The 20,526-nt window shown below is 40.1% G+C and overlaps 1 protein-coding gene across 1 annotated transcript; it reads left to right on the forward strand.

The window, feature by feature from the left end:
- The first annotated feature begins 1,111 nt into the window (after positions 1-1,111).
- LOC148675180 (XK-related protein 5-like) lies at positions 1,112-18,392 on the forward strand. The gene is made up of 7 exons (XM_088626251.1): positions 1,112-1,417; positions 2,554-2,734; positions 4,889-5,073; positions 5,932-6,144; positions 8,375-8,544; positions 9,438-9,549; positions 10,495-18,392. Exons 1-7 carry the CDS (start codon positions 1,318-1,320, stop codon positions 11,397-11,399), a joined length of 1,866 nt encoding a protein of 621 aa, XP_088482377.1. The 5' UTR covers positions 1,112-1,317; the 3' UTR covers positions 11,400-18,392.
- Positions 18,393-20,526: the final 2,134 nt, after the last annotated feature.

Genomic DNA, 20,526 nt, shown 5'->3' on the forward strand with positions numbered 1-20,526 from the left:
CTGAACTCTTTCACCTTTTTAACAAATTTGTTAAATGGAAAGGAAAAGCGTATTGGCAGTATGAACGGTGCCTTTGTATTAATTAATATTAGCATTTCGAATATAACTGTAACATAACTGTAACATTTTTATTTGTCCATCTGTATTTTATACTCTTTTGTGAGCTAGGAAAAACTGAATTACAGTTTAACAGCATTGACTCAAGTTAGTAATTAATGCTTTGAAACATAAACAGTTTTCCTTTGTTTTGAAGAGAAGGGTACAGATAAGAAAAAAATGGCTTTTGGACCCCTTGAGCCTCCACGCGTACAGTACATCGGGCTTTTGCTCAAATCCTGGAATTTGGAAGCGCCAGGTTTCCACAGGGAACATTAGCGCCATCTGTGGTTAAAGGGGTTAAACAAAATGGACCTATCTTTTTTAATGCGAGCTTGCCCCCTTCCGAAATATTTTGAAAGTGGCCCTTTCTTTCCAAAAGAATCCTTCACCAGATCTGTATGCACTGGGGTCTCAATGCCCGGTTCCCGAGAGCCTTGGCCCAGCAGGTTTTCTTAGCAACCATTTCATCATTCGTTTCTAGAGACTTGCAACAATTTAACCGTGGGGAAAAAAAAGAAGGAGACTGTATAATCCTCCAGGACTAGGACTCCCGTCAACCTGAACATGGGCAGGACACAACCTACTGTATGAATGGCACAAGGAAGGTGCAGCAGTCTACTGTACAACCCAGGACTCAAGACCTATTATTAATGGCACAATACTTTGAGGGCATGCTCTTGCAGTTTACCTTGAAGTGAAAGAAATTCCACATGCTAAACATTTAGCTTTTGACTACATGAAACGCACTTACGCACAGCTGTCCAGTGTCGAAGGGTTGTGGAAAACCTTGTTTTCCTAAATAAATTAGGAAAAACTCCCAAGACAGATGCCCCTGTTTTCAGAAGTACCAACCGCATAAATGTGCGACTTTTATAAAGAGCTATAGCTAGGTTAATGGTGCTCACTGGCATTTGCATTAAAAACGATTCTGCTTTCTGTGGATATTACGTGGGACGATAAAACAAACAAATCATTGCAGAATGAATACATCTAAACTAGACATCGGATAAAAGAAAGCAAATCTTTGTTTATAGGCAAATAAAGGAAAAGATAATCTATCGCTTTAAGTCCAGATATGTGACGTCACATTCCCGGTTGACTTGGAGGGAGAAGACCGCGGAGGCACTGTACTGCCGAGAATGGGCATCCCCCCCAAACAATTATTGTAAAGGCTTTGCGTTTGTAGTGCAGTAAATCAAAGACGAGACTTTAGTTCGAATGATGGCGCCGACAGAGCGGACAGGTTGTGTAGCCGCATGGTCCCAGGTGATCCTTTTCAGCGTGTCGGCAGTCGTTATCCTTGCGGAGCGAACCGCGCGTAAGTCTCATTCTCCTTGCAGTAAAAATGAATGCAGAGACAGAGGAATAACTCGCTGACTTCGGTGTGACTTGCGGTAGAGCTTTCCGGGGACACGCAGCAAGAGAACTGCAGACTTTCCGGGATTGATGCAATGAAATTAGCGGCCATTCTTCTAATAGAATAAAAAGTAGCCCCTTTATTTTTATTTTTTTCCGGGGGAGGGAGAGGAAGAGGGGGAAGGGGCGTGTAGTGTGTTTGTGCACCCCCCCCAGAAATAGAGCAAAAGCCATAACTATTCTGATCCGTTTAATTTCCTTCTCTATAATTAGTGCTTAGATTGCGCGCCTTTTCAAAATAATATTCAGGAATGAATGAAGGATTGCCAAGTTCCTCCTTGCAAACGGGGCTTTCCGGAGAACAGACGGTTGAACAGTTACCCTTCTCTGTTATGAGACGAGCTTCATTAGGCTGTTCTGACCGTCGTACACATAACGTGCTTAATGTACAGCAATGCTCGCCTTATTTGTTTCTGTCATTTTCTGTCAGATAGTTTCTAATATGTGTACACGCTTGTGACAGTGCAACGCTGCATTACATTAATGTGGCATCAGTTATAATAAAATAACAGTACGGGAACTTGTAAAGAATTGAAAGACTGTCTTTTGAAGCTTGAACGATGACAAGTTATGGATCGCGTGTAAAAATGTCTTATTGACTGCGAGATGGTATCTACAGTCAGAACAGCCAAGTTATAATAAAAATATACAGTATACAATAACACATTAGATAAAATTTGTTTGAATTGGTCAAAAAGAACAACAGTTCTATTTTTAAGAGTGCTATGTGGGTGTGCTTTTGAAGGGAAGCAGAGCTGTGAAATAATGTATTTTAGGGGAAAGTCATATTTTCAGCAGCTGTTGATCCAAGCTAGTCAGTTGTTTGGTTTTGGTAATCTTTAGCTGGGCTTACTTTCCAAAATGTATAAGGTATGAAAAAAAACGATGTATTTGACATATTTAATTATAAAACAACAATGACAGAGGAGGTCTAATGTTAACAGCTTTCGCTGCCTTAAGACGTGCAGTAAAAATAACTTCTGATAGTCTTCTACCCCAGCCCCGCTGTATCATGCTTTGTTGTGCTTGTTTGAACAGTGATCTTCAGCCTCGTGCACTACCTCCTGATGGGCCAGATGTGGTGGGCGGGGCTGACCCTGGGCCTCACCTTGCCGGGTGCTGGTGTTCAGGTGCTGAGCTTCCTGTGGTACCGGGCTGATGGGGCCAGGGGCTGGCCTCTCCTCTTGGTGCACTTTCTGCAGCTGGGGCTCTACAGAAGGTGAGCAGACCCTCCATACTTGTGTGTGGGAACGCATCTTGTCCTTTGCCAAGCAGCTGGGCAACATGGGATAATAATAATAATACTAAAAATTGCTTACCTTACATTGCGCTTTTCTGGACACTCCACTCAAGGTAATGGGGACTCCCCTCCCCCACCAGCAATGTGCAGCACCACCTGGATAATGTGACGGCAGCCATAGTGCGCCAGAACGCTCACCACACACCAGCTATCACTGGGGACAAGAACAGTGTAATGAAGCCAATTCATAGAGGGGGATGATTAGGAGGCCATGACTGGTAGGGGCCAATGGGAAATTTGGCCAGGACGCCGGGGTTACACCCCTACTCTTTTCGAGAAACAGAGAGTCAGGATTTCGGTTTTACATCTCATCCGAAGGACGGCGCCTGTTTACAGTATAGTGTCCCCGTCATAGGACCCAAATCGACCGCAGGGTGTGCACCCCCTGCTGGCTCCACTAACACCTCTTCCAGCAGCAACCTTAGTTTTTCCCCAGGAGGTCTCCCATCCAGGTATTGACCAGGCTCACACCTGCTGAGCTTCAGTGGGTTGCCAGTTGTGAGTTGCAGAGTGATATTGCTGCTGGCTTAATGATCAAATGGAAAGAAAAAATAAGCATTTTCTCTTAATTACCCTATTGCTAATATTGTGAGGTTATCAATGGTGGTATATTTAAATGAAAGTAAATAGTATTGTTGGTTTAATAATTGTGCAGAATTCGCTGCAGGGTTGTATGATTATTTTATCTGCCAGAAGCTGGAGAGTAGAATCATTGTGGGGTTTTGCCACCTGCACTACAGGACCTGGTTGTTGCCTTCAGATGTTCTTTCCTTCTAGGGAAGCAGCTTTTGTTTGGGAATGAGTAGGTGAGGGCAGTTTTATTGGTTGGCAGTGAAGAGAAATGGGGGTGGCATGGTGGCGCAGTGCTGTGAGGTGCATTGAACACCACTGGGGCCCTGATTTCAATTCCTGGGGTGCTGTCTGTGTGGAGTTTGTATGTTCTCCTTGTGTTTGTGGGGCTTTCCTCCAGGTGCTTAGGTTTCCTCCCACAGTCCAAAGACATACGGGTGGGTTAATTGGCTTCTGGGAGGATTGGACCTGGTGCAAGTGTGTGTGTGAGTGTTTGTGTTGGGCCCTGTAGCAGACTGGTGTCTCATCCAGGGTGGATCCTGCTTTGTGTCCGTTGCTTGCCAGGATAGGCTCTGGCTCCCCTGCGACTCCGAATAGGATAAAGCTGTTAGAAAACAGAAGGATGAGGAGAAGCCTTGTTCAGGGAGCTATGCCATGCAGTCCAGATCTCCCATAAGGTCCAGGTATGATAGATTGACTGAGTTCAGCCAGAGCCCTCAGCTCTGCCTGCACAGGAAGGTGTGGGCAGACCACAAGATCTCCAGAGACATCCTTGATTTTTCCCCACTCTTTTCTCCAAGATGGCAATATCTTACCAGAGACAAGAATGAGACTCATTTTTACAAGCTGCAGATAGATACTTACTAGATAGATACTTTCAATGTGTTAATAACGCTTCTGCCTGTACAGATTGACTGAAGATAAAGTAGTATAAAGGATGTGTATAATAACTTGTCATGGTTTAACTTACACAGCTTATGTCACCTTAAACCCGAAACAGGTCAAACCACTATGTAAAGGCAGTTTGTCCCCCCCTCTATTTTCAGCAGTATGGCAAAGAAAAAATTATACTGTCAAAACACAGGAGAAGAATAACTATAGGAAAAATAAGATATTAAAAATGATTCTATATTGGAATTGTGGTTCTCAGTCTCCTTTGTCTCTCTGGTTCTTATTTCCAGCTATGGCGGAATCACAGGTTGTTTTCCAATTTCTGTTTGAGGTTTACCGTTAAATTTCCTTTCAGCTTTTAAAAAGTTAAATGGAATTCCCCATTGATATCAGGCCTGTACTAATTATTGAGTTTCATGGTTGCCTTTATGTGGGTGCGCCAATTGGAGTGTGACCAGGAGTTTAGCAGGAAAAGCACTTGCTTTGTGTGTCTAAACCAGCAGATGTAGAAGTCCTTTAGTACCAGGGATGAGAACCATGTGGTTTAGAGAATGTTTTGCTTCTGTGCCCCTGAACCTCAAGGTTTTTTTCATAACTGCTTTCTGTCGACAGGTACTGGGACTGTATTTTGTGTCTCTGCCGGGCGCAAGGCACAGTAGGCGAGCTTGGGGCTGTGGTGATGCAACAAGCTGATGTTTCTGCATTGCGCCTGCTGGAGGCACTGTTGCTCTCTCTTCCACAAGCTCTGCTGCAGACCTACCTGCTGATGACCACCGATGTGGGCTTGTTGTCCCCAGGCAAGTATTCTGAAGAGGGTTTTTTCTGTACTGCAGTTGAAGAACACATTTCTGTTGGTATGTTGGGTATATTCTGCAGCTGCAAAGGCAAATTAGACTTTCACATTGCAGTATTATGAGTGGTAGCAGCAGTAGTATTTGTGTTAAAAGTGTTAGATTTATAAGCATTATTATGCATTACACAAAGGGTACGAAGCGTTCTCCAGAATATGTGGAATAATTTTTACACAAGACTCGTAACAATTAGACATGGGGTAGGAATGAAAGATCAGCACCAAAGACTGTCTTACAAACTGTAGTTTGACAGTACTCCCCAATTTGTTCTTACCTCTCAGATTCAGATTCCCAGACCAGCAGATCAGGGCAAAAGTTAAAGCAGGTGCAGTAAAAGACTGATAAAAAATTATCAACAAGAATTATCAGCCTTAAAATATTTGAGTTTCCTCAAGAAAAATAGATGCTATTGCCCTTTTTTGAATAGACGTTTTCCTCAAAATGAACTTGCAGTCTAGAGCCGTCTGTAACTACTTATATTCATCTACCACTTCCACTGGTATGCCCCTGATGCGGGTTTGAGTAGGGAACTGAGGATTATTCCTCAAATCGATTGCCATGTCTTTGGTCTTAGAAACATTTAACTTCAAATAGTTCTGTTCACGCCAAGGCATCTACAACGGGCACATCTACAACTCGGTTCATCAACAATAACAGAGTCGTCTGTACATTTAATTATGTGTCTTGAGAAAGGGAGACAAAACTCATCCCTGGGGGAAACCTGTGGACGAATACAGCTTGTTAGACACAAAGATCACTGAGTGATCGGTTGCTTTATAGGATCTCTCCTCTGTTTTCCTCTAGTGGCTCTGTGTTGTGCTCTCTGCCTGCTGTCCTTGTCCTGGGCGCTGGTCCTGTACAGCAGGGCATGCTGCCTTATTCGACCTGGGCACCTGACCATGCCACCAGCTGCTCTGCTATGCCAGCTTCTCTGGAGGGTGGGCATGCTGGGTGCCAGGATCTCCAGTCTCATGTTCTTTGCAAGGGTCTTCCACTGGTGGGTCTATGGAGTTGCAGGTAAGGAACGGATGGGGCTGCAACACGTTTAGCACCTCATAAGCACAGCATGGTGTGCCTTACTCATGTTGTATATTACAAAATGGATGATTTAAAGACCATATTAGAAATTGAATCTTGTTTTGCAAATACTTCTCTGTCCTGTATTTCTTATGTTTTTCACCTTACATAAACACTTATAGAGGCTCAGGGAGAGTGAAGTGAGATCTATGTCATATGAAAAGATAAAAAGGGAAAAGTACAGAATGTCACCTTTTTGTTTTTGGATATTTATGTGAATACTTGCTAAGCCATGTTAAAACAAAAGTATTTTAGTGTTCATTCCCCCAGGTCCACATACATTTTGGAACAAATGAACTTTAACTTCTGTAAGGTTAGTATTTGTTAGCATACCCCTTACATGCATTAATTGCTTAATGTCTGTGACTCATTGACATCAACAGACTCTTGATATGTTCCTTTGAGATGCTTTGCCAAGCCTTAGCTGCAGCTACTTTTAGCTGAAGGGTTTTCAGACTTTAGTTTCCTCTTCAGCAAGTGAAATGCGTGCTCAACACGATTCAAGTCAGGAGGCCAGCTTGGCCAGTTCAAACATATCCACTACACCTACTGTATCTGTTGTGCAGTATGTTTTGGGTCCTTAACTTTCTGCAGGGTGAGGTGCCTCTGAATGGGTTTGCTGGTATTTTTTTTTTGGACCTGGGCAGACAGGATGTTTCTGTACACCTCAGAATTCTTTGATGCTGCCATTATCAGTTACATCGTCAGTTAATGACCAGTGAGTGAGTTCAAGAGGAAGCCCAAAGCCATGACACTAACTACTGTATATGATGCTTCACTTGTAGTCACTTGCGGCTCTTTTTCAGACTTGCCTTTCTGTCAGTTTGAAAGGTTTAGCATCATCTTATCTGTCCATAAAACTTTGTTCCCAAACAGTTGAGACTCATCTTTGTCTGTTTTTGTAAATTCAAACCTGCTTGTTGTGCTGAAGAGAGGTTTGCAACTTGCAGTGTAGCCATTAGTGATGCGTGGGTTGACTCACACCTGTGGGCGGGTCCGGGTTAAAAAAAATATATTTTAGATCGGGTCGGGCGGGTGCGGGTTCGTTTCTCACAACCACGGGCGGGTGCAGGTAAAAAAACAGCTGACCCGCGGGTCACTAGTAGCCATTGTGATGCTCCTGTTAAGGTTTTCAGTGTGCAGTGAAGTTAAACTGTCTAGAATGTCTTTGGCTGTTATTTTGGGGTTTTCTTCATAGCCCTGATGATTTTTCTGTCACAATCGGCTGTCTTCTTACTTGGATGATCTGCTCTTTGCCAATATCTTACTCCTCTAGTAGCTTCTTTCTTTTTCAAGACATTCCATCGTGTTGATTTTGAGATGCCTGTAGTTGTTAGAGGTGTTGTAAGAGAGTTGTAGTTCTAGTTGTAATTTTCTGCGATCTTGTCTTCACAATTGCTTGCTTTTCCGCCATAGACAATTCTCTAGTTTCATCTTGGTCTATGCCTTGTAACTCAAGAGGCAGACCCAAAAAGTATCCAAAGGCTGGAACCATGGCCATACATTCATGGCTCTTTTATGTCAGCCATTTGTCCCAATACTTATGCTCAGTTGAAATGTGGGGGGTTGAATGTACTAAATTACATTGTTCTAACATGGCAAAATGTTACTCAGAAACAAAGGGTAAAATTCTGTATTTTTACCTCATGTAATAATCTATTAATCTTGTAGGATATGTAAATAAGGAAAGTGACACTTAAGTGATTATACTTATTTGCATTTTATTTGATAAATCTTCAATAGTTTTAGATTAAAAAAGTGCTTGTTGTGCGGTCAGTCTCATTTGAATCACAGTATGTAAAAAAGGTCGAACACTTTTAGATCAGAAATGCTAATGTCAGGAGGATTGCTGCTCAGGTTGATGAAGACATTTTATAATCAATGATTTCCTATTGGGTGCTCGCAGTCTTGTGATTTCAATGAAGTCCAAATCAGTAGGCGATCTCATCTGCTTAGCTAAACTGTGAGGGGAGTGTAAGGAGTGTGGTGGTAGAACATAGTTTTCTTTAAGCTGTGTTCCCAAGATACACACTCCAAGCCTCCAGGAGAATGTCTGTTCAAGGTGTCTCTCCCAGGAGGACAACTACAGACATCTGAGCGTCTGTTTTTAGCTCAGGTTTCAGGAGGCTCAGAGTGGTGTGGATGACAGCTGTTTGTTCTCTGACCGCAGGTTTCCACTGGCTGGTTGCATCATTTTGGCTCGTCTCTCAGCAGACAGATATCTGCAGCAGTACGTGGCACTGGCGCCTCTTCAATTGCATTCTGGGTGCTGTACACGTTTTCTTTTTTCTCAACGTGAAGGACGGTCCCTCCCGGTTTCGAGTGGCTGGATTCTATGTGGTAAGCCCACTTGACAGCACTGGGGAAACATAAACTATAAAACACAATTCTCTGAAAAGACCATTCCTTTCGTGTTTCTGTATGCAGTACCTTCCAAAACTATTCACCCTCTTCCAGGGATATCCCATTTTGAATTGAATTACCAAAGCTGTACACTTTATTTTAAAGTGAATGTTTTCAATCCAGGCTTGAATACACAAACTGAACACTTTTACGGCTGAAAGAAGTTAAATGTCAGCAACCTGCAATTACGTGCCAGAGCGTTTGCAATAATCTTGTTTCTTATTGCAGAAATGATCAATTTCTGATGCCTTTTACTAGGCTTAAATTCACATATGGTGAAATGGGTTTGCAGAAGAAATTACTCGAAGCACGTTGAATCACTTGAATACTGCTAAATAAAAATATAATGAAATCATTGCAAAAGTGTGGCAACTTTGCTTGCTCAGACTTTAAAACCCATCACAGAAAAGTCTAGAAAAATCAGCAGACAGCAATTGTCGTTGAATTGTGACCGCGATTATATTGTTACAGTTTAATGGACAGCTCTCAAAGCTTCTTCATTAGACCAAACTTTGCATCACTTGAACAAAATTTAAACTATATGCAATAAATAAACTACAAAATTCAAGAACTTGCTCAATGAAAGAAAAAAAATTATCTTTATCCTTAGCTTGGTAGTTCCACACCTTTCTGCAACTGAAGGTACTCTTATGAAGTGGTAAATTCCACTCGTTCTTAGTACTGTAATAACCAGCAGATGCTTCATTCAGTCTTCCAAAGTACGTCACATGGACTGTCCAGAAAAAGACTGTCTAATCTGCTGTTAGAAATCAAAGCAAATCCCAGAGGATCCTGTGTCTTATTTCTGAAAGGACCTCCTCCTCTTCCAGGTCATGCTGCTGGAGAACGCCACACTCCTGCTATCTGCCTCTGACTTTCTCAGCGCTGCATCCTGGGATAACACAGGGGTCTCCACTGCAGTGCTGTGCAGTTTTCTCATGGGTGAGAAACAGATCTGTATGTGATGGGCGAGTTAAGCTGTGCAGACTGTATTTTAAGCACTACCTCATCGTGGGTACCTTGGATAACAGCACTTACTACTTAATGTAGGTGGGCTTTTAAAAGGAGTACAGAGCTTCTGACGTGAGGCCATGCAAGTGACTGAAGTGGTCAGCAGAAAATGCAACAACAGAGAACCAGCAGATTCTCTCACAAAGAATGGGATTTTTTAAAATTGGCTACAACCGGCCAATTCGTTAACTAATTTTATTTGTTAAATTATTAAACTATTTAGGATATATGTATAACCTATTTTTGTTTGTTGAGATTTGAAGGTTTCCAAGGTAAATGTAATCTGTGTGTTCCCATGTTGAACAGCCTTTTTCTTCAAAATACTGTACATAGTTGCTTCATAGTTGCTGAAGTTACTTTTCGACACAACAGTGCCACTTCTCTCAATTTATAATACTTTATATTATTTTGTATAACTACATTTTTCAGTTTCTGAGCACTTTCTATAACAATGCAAAGATAGAAAAATTATGCTTGGTTTTTAGTCAGTGTTTTAATGGACATGGAGATTAAAAAAATGACCAGGTGAAATACTGTATGAGAATAGAATATACAGTGAGTTACATTTATAGCATGTACTTCTGATTATAGTAAGACATTAACAAAGCTGTTTATGTCAATGGTATATACTACAGTTATGCCATCATTTGGAAAAACAGTGTCAGAGCACTTATTGTTTTTATGTCCAGATACTATAAAAAACAGTATTTTCTAAATACAAAATAAGGACAGTTTATCAATATATCATTTGTATATATTTAGGCAAGTTTATTTTTAAATAATGTATTGTTCATTGTTGCTTTTGGTCCAATTTGTTAATACCAACCTTCGGCAGAAAAGCTCTGGAGACTGACATGTTTCGCCCGAATATTCCAGGTCTCACCTCGTTGGTCTTGTATTACCGCTTCCTGCACCCTAAGTCCACGGAAATCTCCCAGAGCCTCCGCCATGGCCAGATGGGAAGTGCATGCTGGGAGAAAGGCGAATCTTCCTTCTCGTTAGGGGACAAGACCGTGGCTGCCTCCTCTGTCCATGCTCCTGGAAGCTGCTGCAGAACAGGAGCAGCAGGATCACTAGTGGGACACGCCGGGACGTGTGGGGCTGAGCCTGGCGGGCAGTGTAGACACCACCACTGGCTGCTTGTGCGCCTGGCCCTGAAGACGGGAGACTTGGCTAAAATCAACCACAGCTACGGTGCTGGGGGTACCGCAGCCATCCTGGATGCGGAGGAGTTCATTCCAGAGACGAAGGACGGGCCTTCTTCCCCGGTTTCCGACTGGGAGCATGCTGTTATTCCCTTTTCGGAATTCCCAAGGGAGGAGAGTCAGAGTGCCGCTTATCCGGCCTTCCCCAAAGACCATGAAGAAGGTGGTAAGATGGAGATGGGGACTCCTCTGGGGTCTCAGGAATCTGAATTCAGGAGGGGGTCCCCAGAAGGGAAATCCGTGCTGGATGATAGCCCAGAACCAAACGTCTGTCCCACGGAGTCCAGCTCAACTCTGTATTTCAGCGCAGACCCCCAGTCTCCAAGCAGTGCGAGCAACCCAGGCCTGGAGAAGGAGGTTCCTGGACTTGGTGTGGACAACCTGGGAGAACTTAGTCCCATATCCAGCGACACGGGGCCACATCAGGAGCCGAAGGGAATGCTAGGCAGGGTCGAGCCACGGTTCACTTCAACTCCAAAACTGGAGTCAGGAGCTCAGGAATTCACGGGTGCCCGTGCTGGAGTGGCCAGGAGGCAGCTGGTACCGTCCAGAAAGGACGAGGCTGGGCATTTATAAGGATCAGAGCTCGGAACCTGATGAGTTGCATCAGGCACAAGAGCACAGCTGTCCAATAGTCCCAAAAGTCCAGGAGAAGACAATGTTTTCTCTGTTGAAAGAGAACAAAGATCTTTTTTTCCTGTTGCACATGGAATTTTACTGAACACTGCTGATAAAGTATAAACCAACAAGGTAGTGATGAAGCTCCCTTTTTGCAGAAACTCTCTACATGTTTCATTTTTATTTGACTGCCTTTCAGGAGGTACGTATATCTGTAAAAAATATTACGGCTGCTAGTACTAACTACAGTAATGTTGTTTTATTTATGATTTTACATCCATAAGGTACAGTACCTGAGTGCTAATATTATGATAAAAATATTCTGCCTTGCTAGATATTATCCAAAATGCCTAATGTTCTTTTTAAAAAATATTTATAAACAATTTACTTTTCTTATGTGCTTTTCAAACCTTTTTTTTAAAAAAAAGATTTTAAAATGTTTTTAAATCGTCATCATTATGTATAGTAATGCCTACGTTGATAGCGAGACCTGAAAAGAAGAAAAAACTATGCATGCAGTCATGTGAAAAACCTGAGATGACAATTCTGTGATTGAAATTCCTTTACATAATATAAGAGTGGCTAATGCTCTGCAGGTTCGGAGGGCATGTATTTTTCTGAAACTCCTGCGATGATCCCTGCAGATGTGTTAATTCCGAATGTTTCAAATTGATGGATCTTTATGGTACAGTAATACCTCATTATTCGATAAATGAATTGGTACCTAGACCCTTTTAACCCTATTCACCGGTCTGCTGGTAGATGTCCCATTACCAGGATATCACATAAGGTACTGTAACTGGTGTCCATTAATTAGTATTTGTGATTAATTTTCTGTGTTGTATAAAAAGCTGCAACAGGCAATTTTGTCTGTGTTAGTTAACAGTCAGCAGTGTTGATTGATAGATTTTACTTACTCTTTCATTGACACTCCAGGGAGGAAAAAATATGTTGCACTGACATTAGGTACTTATCTGATGAATTTACCTCTGCTACTCTAATTTTTTATACCAAGTGATTGTACATATTACTAAGTGCATATTACGCCTCTGTGATTTTCCTAGTATTTTAACATTTTAATGACAATTTAGTGGGCACGTGGTTTGGCCTGATAATTGCTCCGGGAACAATACTGCACGTACAGATTTCTTAAAACCTCCTACCGGGATATGTACGATGTACGAATTGGCACCAGAGTTTAATCTCTGATCAAGCATGATCAGTTTCAATTACCTTCTTGTCAACTTTAGAATAGTTACAAAAAGAGGAGGCCATCCAAGCCATCTTGCATATATTGTAGTAGCTAATTGATCTAATAAGCCTACCCTTTCAAAAACAGCTGGGCAGCTTTAACAACTTGTTACTGACTTCCAGTGTGAATAAAAACTGTTAGTTTTAAATCTAAAAAAAGTTCTAAATCTCCCTGTAGTTTTCACTCTGTGAATCAACAAAAGTGTTGAATCAGAAGGGGTCCATTAGGTTTTCTTTGTCAGTGCCTTTGACGGTTCTGAATACATAAGTCTCAACTGCTCGCAGTCTAATCTGTTTACGATTCAAAATGTTCAGTTTTTTAAGCCTGTGTAGAACATTCCTTTGAGCCTAAACAATTATTATGTTGCTTTTGTCTGGACTGAGAACAGAGCAGCAGTATCTTTTTTTGTATCATGATAACCAGCTGTACAAAATATACTGAATATACTGAATGAGGTCTTACTAATGCATTGTTCAATTTTAACATCATTAAATTGTATGCTTTTAAAAATATATCACACCGTTCCAGTGAATTTTCCTATTGTGATGTGTATAAATCTAAGTTATATCCATAAGTAGCCTCTTCAAGCTTGTTGTTTCCCATTTAAAGTTTTATAGTTTGATTTTGCAGCATGGTTTAGTTTTATATTTTCTGTACTCTTAACTGTTATACAAGTCCATTATGTGTACTGTACGTGAAACATGTACGTTTTCAGAATACCATCTGGCCCTGGAGATTTGCTTGTGTATGTTTACATTGAGTTGGCCTGAAGAGATTTTACCTTTAAGAAAAAGCTCTGAAATAATTTAATCAATCATTTCCCTTTCTACATTTAAATGTTTTATTTCTGAGACATTTCATCCTGTGCCATTTTTTTTTACTGCTATAATACTGGAAAAAGTATTTTAGGGGCCATTTCAATATTTCTTTCTCTAGGACCTTTCTAGAATTCTTTGTAACCCATTATTGAAGTTCACTATATTCTGTGTTCTTTAACTGGGTCCTTATTTTTTATTGCTTTATAAAGTGCTTTTTTTTTCCTCCTTACATTTATTTAACTACATGGCCACTACTTTCCCGACTTTGATTTGAGTACTCATGGGATAAAGCTGTTGTCATTCATTTTCTACCAGCTCCAATTTTCTCCTGTCCCATTTATTTTCTTTTCAGTTCCATCTCATTCCTTCTTGGTCAGTCTTTCTGAACTTGTCAACTTTTAATTTGGACGCGATCCATACAGTTTCAAAGTGTACTTTGCATACTATGCCCTGCATATTAAAAACATGGAAACGTTGTCTCTTTTCATTTGCTCTCAGCATGGAATAAACCTTTACAGTACGAGTTTACGTGTTCCTATGCAGCCTGCGCATGCAGACGCAGCTGCCCCCTCAGACCCCTGTTCACATTTAAGACACTACATTGTCTATCTCTCAATTATGTCAAGGATGTGTTGCATGATTACAGTCCATGTCTTTCTGTGCCGGGGGCTGGGTGACACGGCCTTCTCATTTGCAGTACCACATCTGTGGAACTCGCTGCCAAATCCATTAGAAACTCTGCAACAGTTCATGTTATTCAGTTTTTCAATATTAATTTGAAGACCTTCAATGCTTTTGCTCTACACTTTTTATTTCACTTTCATTTTGCTTCTGTTGTATACTATAGTGTGTGCACTTTCACAACACTTTGGTTCTGTAAAGGAATTCGACAATTTTATTATTACATATTTTACAATAGCTGGTTTTATGGTTTCCCAAGGAAACTGGATGAAAAGTGTTTAAAACTTTTTACAATCATCTTGAACTCTTATTATGAAGACATTTACTCTTGGCCTTACATTGGATTTAAAGTGTTGAAAGGACGAAGGTAGGCCACATGTGAACTTGTTTTATACAGTATGATGTTCCAGTTCCATACTTAATGACAACTCAATACCTTATGTTTGCCAAGCCACTGAAATATCAGACTGAAACAAAGGGGTAACACTTCTGTAATATTATACCTGTAGTGTTTTAGAAATTATTTTGTAAGTGGACAATGCGCTAGGGAAATAGGAGTGGAGATGTTTAATGTAACAGTATACAGAAAGACAATGCTTTCAGTGGTTTATACTATATTACTGTACTTTTAACTGTAGTTGGTCCTTCCTGTCTGAAAAATGTTTGTAAAAGCTTATAAATACAATGTTATTTCATTTTCTTCAGAATTGAGAGTTCCTTTCTGATTAAGTACCATAGTTATATTTTATTCTGTATCTTCAGATTATTTTTTGTGTATGAAAAGTGGCAAATAACTTATGACCTTATTAAATGTTGTTTACCTCAGAGTTTATTACTATGCTTTCTAAAGGTTTTTCTTATGAACTTATATAATGCATTGTATAATAAGACTAATTTAATTACAGTTTGTTTCATACTGTATATGAGCCAATCATTCAGCTGCTTCATTTATGTATTTTAGATTTTTAGATGCTCTTTATAGAGAGATACACCTTCAATGCCATTAGTAGTTTTCCATAATTAAAAAAATAAAAGATTTAAAATAAAATCATATGTAATAAATGTTGGATTTTCTCTTCCATTTTTCATCAAGTGTAGTTAGTAGCATAATTTGTAATGAGTCAATTTCAGGTCAGCTTTGATGTTAACTTAGAGAGTGGTGTTTTTGAAAAGGGGAACCCTTACCAGAGAGGCATTGTTAGAAATAAATGGGATAAAAACATCATCAGCTTTTAGATTTAGATGTGTCATGAGTCCAGTAAACAGTCTAAGCCTAAAAGACAGTCAGTCTTGATATTTTAATTCTGGAGGGATCTCATGTGAGAACATTTGCCTGTGGAGCTCCTAGAACTTAATACTGAGCTTTAGGAGCAGTTTACTCTCCTGTGTAACATGAATAGACAAATAAAAAACCAATGTGTACTGTAGCTCTGTGAAGAAAAGCTGAGCCCAACACCAGAGTCATTTCACCTACAGTAGCATTTGCACAAAAGACATTGGCTTTTTTTTCTTCCAAATATATATTCACAGGCTGTTGATATTCTGATAAAGTTTTCTAAATTGCCTGTGTAATAAATGGAAATTCTACTATTTCTTTTACCTTGTACCAGCCCAGTGCGACGATCCTGTGCCAATGCATGGAGAACGAGTGAGTGCAGACAGGCTTCCCCCCCGTCCCCCCCTACAGACCTGTATGTGATTCCACACGCTACGAGCTCAGCATCTGTTTCTTCGGGAACCCAGCAGTAACTCCCAGCCACACTCGGGCCACTGTGGGAATCCCAGTGACAGTCGGCCAATGACATGACCCATGTCCAGACTTGCTCCATTTGGATCACAGAGCTGCAAGCGCACTCAAAAGTGGGCCACTCGGGAGCACACAAATTGTTCTTCTGATAAATATACTGATAAATATCTTCTGATAAATATTCTGATATACTGTTTCATGGTTTTTAATATCGCCTGCTGAAAGGGTTACTGGGTGCTGTATTCTAAAACTTTGAAAGTGAAAACGTGCCACTCCATTTCCTTTTTATTAGTATCCTGTGTGATTTGGTTGCTTTATTGTGTTAAATAATTTCACAGTTAAAATCTGAAAAGTCTTGCACAATCTTGCAAAAGTAAAAATGCACAGTAAAAGTGAGAGGCTGTTGCTCTGAGGGGGAGGGAGGGGGTAGGGTGGTAAATGCTACCTGCCGTGTACCGAGATCCATATTGAAACAGCTGGATGAGATCCTTGGCTCAATTAACTACTTACTACCAGATGGGCCAGATGTTCTGAATGGCCTCTTGTCTGTAACCTGTCTTGCAGTATGTTCTTACGATACCACATTATTTAATTGATATTTTAAGAGTGCAACAAATGCTTAATTGCAATTGTGGAAAAAATGTGTAAAGTGCTGTAAATGCAGATGTTCATGAATTGGTCTTTCACCTTGAGTGATATCCCTGACGCATTCCTTATGTTTCTTTTTCATTGCAGATTTAATTCCCCTCCCCATACCTACCATTTTATGAATGTTGTACCTTTAAATGGATAAATGTCATTGTTTCCTCTGAACTGAATCTATGTCTGTACTTCCCCTGAAGCTATTTATGTGAAGTGAAATGCATATTCATTGTAGGAAGATACAGGTTTACAGGAAGTGGAGTTGAATTCCTAAAAATAGAGCTGTGATCTTTCAGGAATAAGACTGGTCAATCAAGAATTTGTTGACGTCTTAGGTTGTCAGTAAGAGGATCTGGTATGCAAAAATGCGGTAGTAAAAAGCATTAGGTAAGGAGGAATTGTTAAAGAAAACAATGGTCTTTCTCTTTAAAAATGATCTCTGCGATAGTCATCCCTGTAACACTCTCTCCTTCATCAATACATATGCCCTTGTACAAATCTCCCTTGAAATTAAACTGGTCCTATGTTTTCTGGAATTAACTACCTGAAAGAAACTGTTTTCGTTCTTTTCTTCAACACGTTTTAAAATCAATGGTTATGTGCAGCCTGCCTTTTCTTCTTAGGCACTGTGTTGATGTAAAAGTGAATAAATGTGAACAGAATGTCACACAATATTTGTATATCTACTGATATAGAGGTTGAAATAATGCCAATAATTTAAATTGTATAATGTGGGGTACTGCTTAATATGTTGGTTGACCTAATTACTTACCCATTTACACTTTCGCAGGTATGCAATTTAAATTGAAAGAGACATTGTAAAACAACAACTGAAGTACTTTTGCGGTCTGGTCTTTCCCATGAATATCAAACTCTTTTTTTTTTAAATAACAAGAAGGGCAGAAACATCAAATTACAAAAAGGCAAAGGAACTATACACAGTGGACGGTTTCCTGGTTATGAAGGGTTTACCATGGCCAAACTAAATCACGTAGAAGCACCATTCTTTTTGAAATACACATCTCTAAGCCATTTTAGACCAACTGTGAAAGAATACTTGCACTTGCACAGTAAGAGTGACAAGCCACTGAAGTAAGACATTTTCACTTTGTCCTTTCTTTTTTTATTTCTCTTTGGGCATGCCCTTTTAATTATATCATGCTGTTGCAGTTTAGAAAAGTCGTAGCTAAAGCGCCTTCAACTTCAATTATGTTTTATATGTTTGATAACAACAACATGTCATATTTTAATACAATATATTGGCTTTGACATTGTTTTTCGTTCTGTATTATAAGGATTAAAAAACATGTTTTATACCAAAATTCCCATACAGTATATTCTTAAATGACACTGCAGGTGATATAATGATGTAACAGTTGAGGGCTGTTAATGTAGAGTAGTATTCCTTCCCACTGGGATGTGGACTGCCCTTTGACCCTTCTCCTGTGTCCTCAGTTGGGATTGCTTCATCCTCTTCCTCACCTGATTTAAAGGAGGGGAAACTTCCTCACATGTCCTCACATGTTTCCAGCCGGTGTCTCTATCTCTTTCCCTCTAAACACCTCACCTCTCTCTGTGATCCGTTCGCCCCACTGTGCTTCTGCAAGGCACTAAACCGGAGTGAGCCTGGAGCTGCTGATCCTGCTTGGTCTGTCTTAGTCACCCTACCTGCACGCCAGAAGAGGAAATTGCTGCAGCAGCTTCAAATGGGCAGGTGTACAGTATATCATTTTGTATCATGAACGATGACTGAAGTTAAATACTGTATAAGAATGAATACAAATAAACTGAAATAAGACTAACTAACATAACTAAGTTATGAACTATTTTCTCTTTGTTTCACACTGCAGTGGAAGTGTCTTGTAAGAGATGCTGTGCTATCACTACACTGTCAATTTGATGATTTGTGTTTTTAAAAACACTTGCTGTAAGTCACGTGCCTAAAAGGATGAAGTGAAAGTTGTCAACGAACTCCAAATGATATTTGAAATGAGAAAACCGCTCTGAGAGCAACTTATGTTTTTTATAAACTTTGATTTGCCATGAGAAGCCATGACTGAGAGATGTAATTATTGCTAATCTGTAACAAATGTTAAGAACAGTTACCTGCTGCCAGGTAGCAAATGCAGTAATTTAGCCACCAGAGGGAGAGTAGTAAAGAATGTTCAGAAAGTGTAGAACAGTACACAACTGTAATGAGATGTTTATTATTGTAATTTTAAAATTCAGTTTAACAAATCACATATTTGCAAACTCACTGGTTAATTGCTGTGCAGCCATGCCCCTCTATGACACATCCCTTCATGGCATCACACTTCATTACATCAAAGTAAGTGTAACCTACATACTGTATGGTATACTGTATATACTTTGGTTATGTAGACTTGATCTACATTTTATAGTAATTCAATTAAAATATGAAACAGCACAACGAAATTATATAGCGTCCTGTCATCTATAAGAATAAATAATACACCAGGAGAAACATGCATACAAGTTAAGTTGTGTTTAAAACTGCTTAAATTATCCAATTGTATATTAAGTTCACAAACATTTAAAGTTTCGCATCAAAATACACACAACAGTTGTGCAAGCACACTTGTAATTTGCATTTTAAGAGTTATCACAATGATTTCCAAAACTTCATGTCTGAATATGTGAAATTTATATTTGTGTTTATAACAAGCAATTCTTAAACGCAGGTTGCCAATCTCAACCTGAAACACCCTATCCATGACCTGCGGCAGAGTACATGTACAGTAGATACAATATCTGGTGTCCTGATACTCTTTTCCCATAATGTTGCAATGCTGATGTCCTTACACTGGCCACTGGACAAGCACTCGCCACTTTTCCAAGTATAATGAACCTAAAAGACAAAATGCACTACCAGGACCAGAGTATGCCAGTCACGCTGATTAACTTGACTGGGATTAGCTGTACTGTGTGGAACAGTGCCAAAACAACCTGTGGCCGGTGTCACTCAGAAGCAACCTGTGTCAGCACGATGGGCACTTCCAGTAAGTCCATGGTGGAAAGTCCTGGGGCGGAGCTCTGTGTTATCTTGTAGTGGCAGGCTGAAGAGGCCTACTGCTGTATTGCTTGCCTCCCTACCCATGAGTACTTGCAAGGAGCAGATATTACAGCTTTGCCTTGAACCCTGCCCAGGCTGGTATTTTTTTAGAGAACAAAAGTATAAACAATTTTCGTAGGAGGTAGTTGGCAACACTAAGTACTAAGTACTTTCTGCTTCTTAATGTTTGGTGGAACAGTTATTTAATAGTAGACTACTACAGTATACACTATTTGCCAATGTCCATAAAATTCATAGACAGATTTGCAAGCACACTTGTAATTTGCATTTTAAGAGTCATTACTGCGATTTCCTGAACTAAATGTGTGAATACAGTATGTGAAAATTAATTTTGTGTTTATAACAAAAATAAAATCTTGATCACAGATTGCAAATCTCAGTCCTTATCCTCTCTCTTCTGGATTTTATTCCAGGCAGGTTCACGGGCTAATTGATTTTACATTTCTGGTTGAGACATATTTTTAAATTTGTTTTTAGGTCATACAGTGTTACAGTAAGTGCAATTTCCAATAGCTATCAACTCAGTACTAATTCCTGAGTTTCAGAACTGCCCTCATTCAGGAGCACTTCATGAAACATGACCACCTGGACCACTGAAGAAGGGGAGCAGCACTATGGGACTGCCTGATTCTGTACATGGTCATTCCTACCTCTGTCTGATCATCAGAAACTGTTAGGAGCCTGTTAGGAGCTGCTTAGACAACTAAGAAAGAGTTATACATTTATGATCTACATGTTATAGGTCTGTGTTGTGAAGTAGAGAATTTTAAACCAAGGAGTGCGGAGAAGGGTACAACAAATGTTTCAGCGAGCAATAGATTTAATTGAAGGTGTCAATGAGCACCGGAAAT

The sequence above is a fragment of the Lepisosteus platostomus genome, chromosome 3 (genome assembly GCF_059453375.1).
Source record: "Lepisosteus platostomus isolate fLepPlt1 chromosome 3, fLepPlt1.hap1, whole genome shotgun sequence".
In the NCBI taxonomy this organism is placed as follows: Eukaryota; Metazoa; Chordata; class Actinopteri; order Semionotiformes; family Lepisosteidae; genus Lepisosteus; species Lepisosteus platostomus.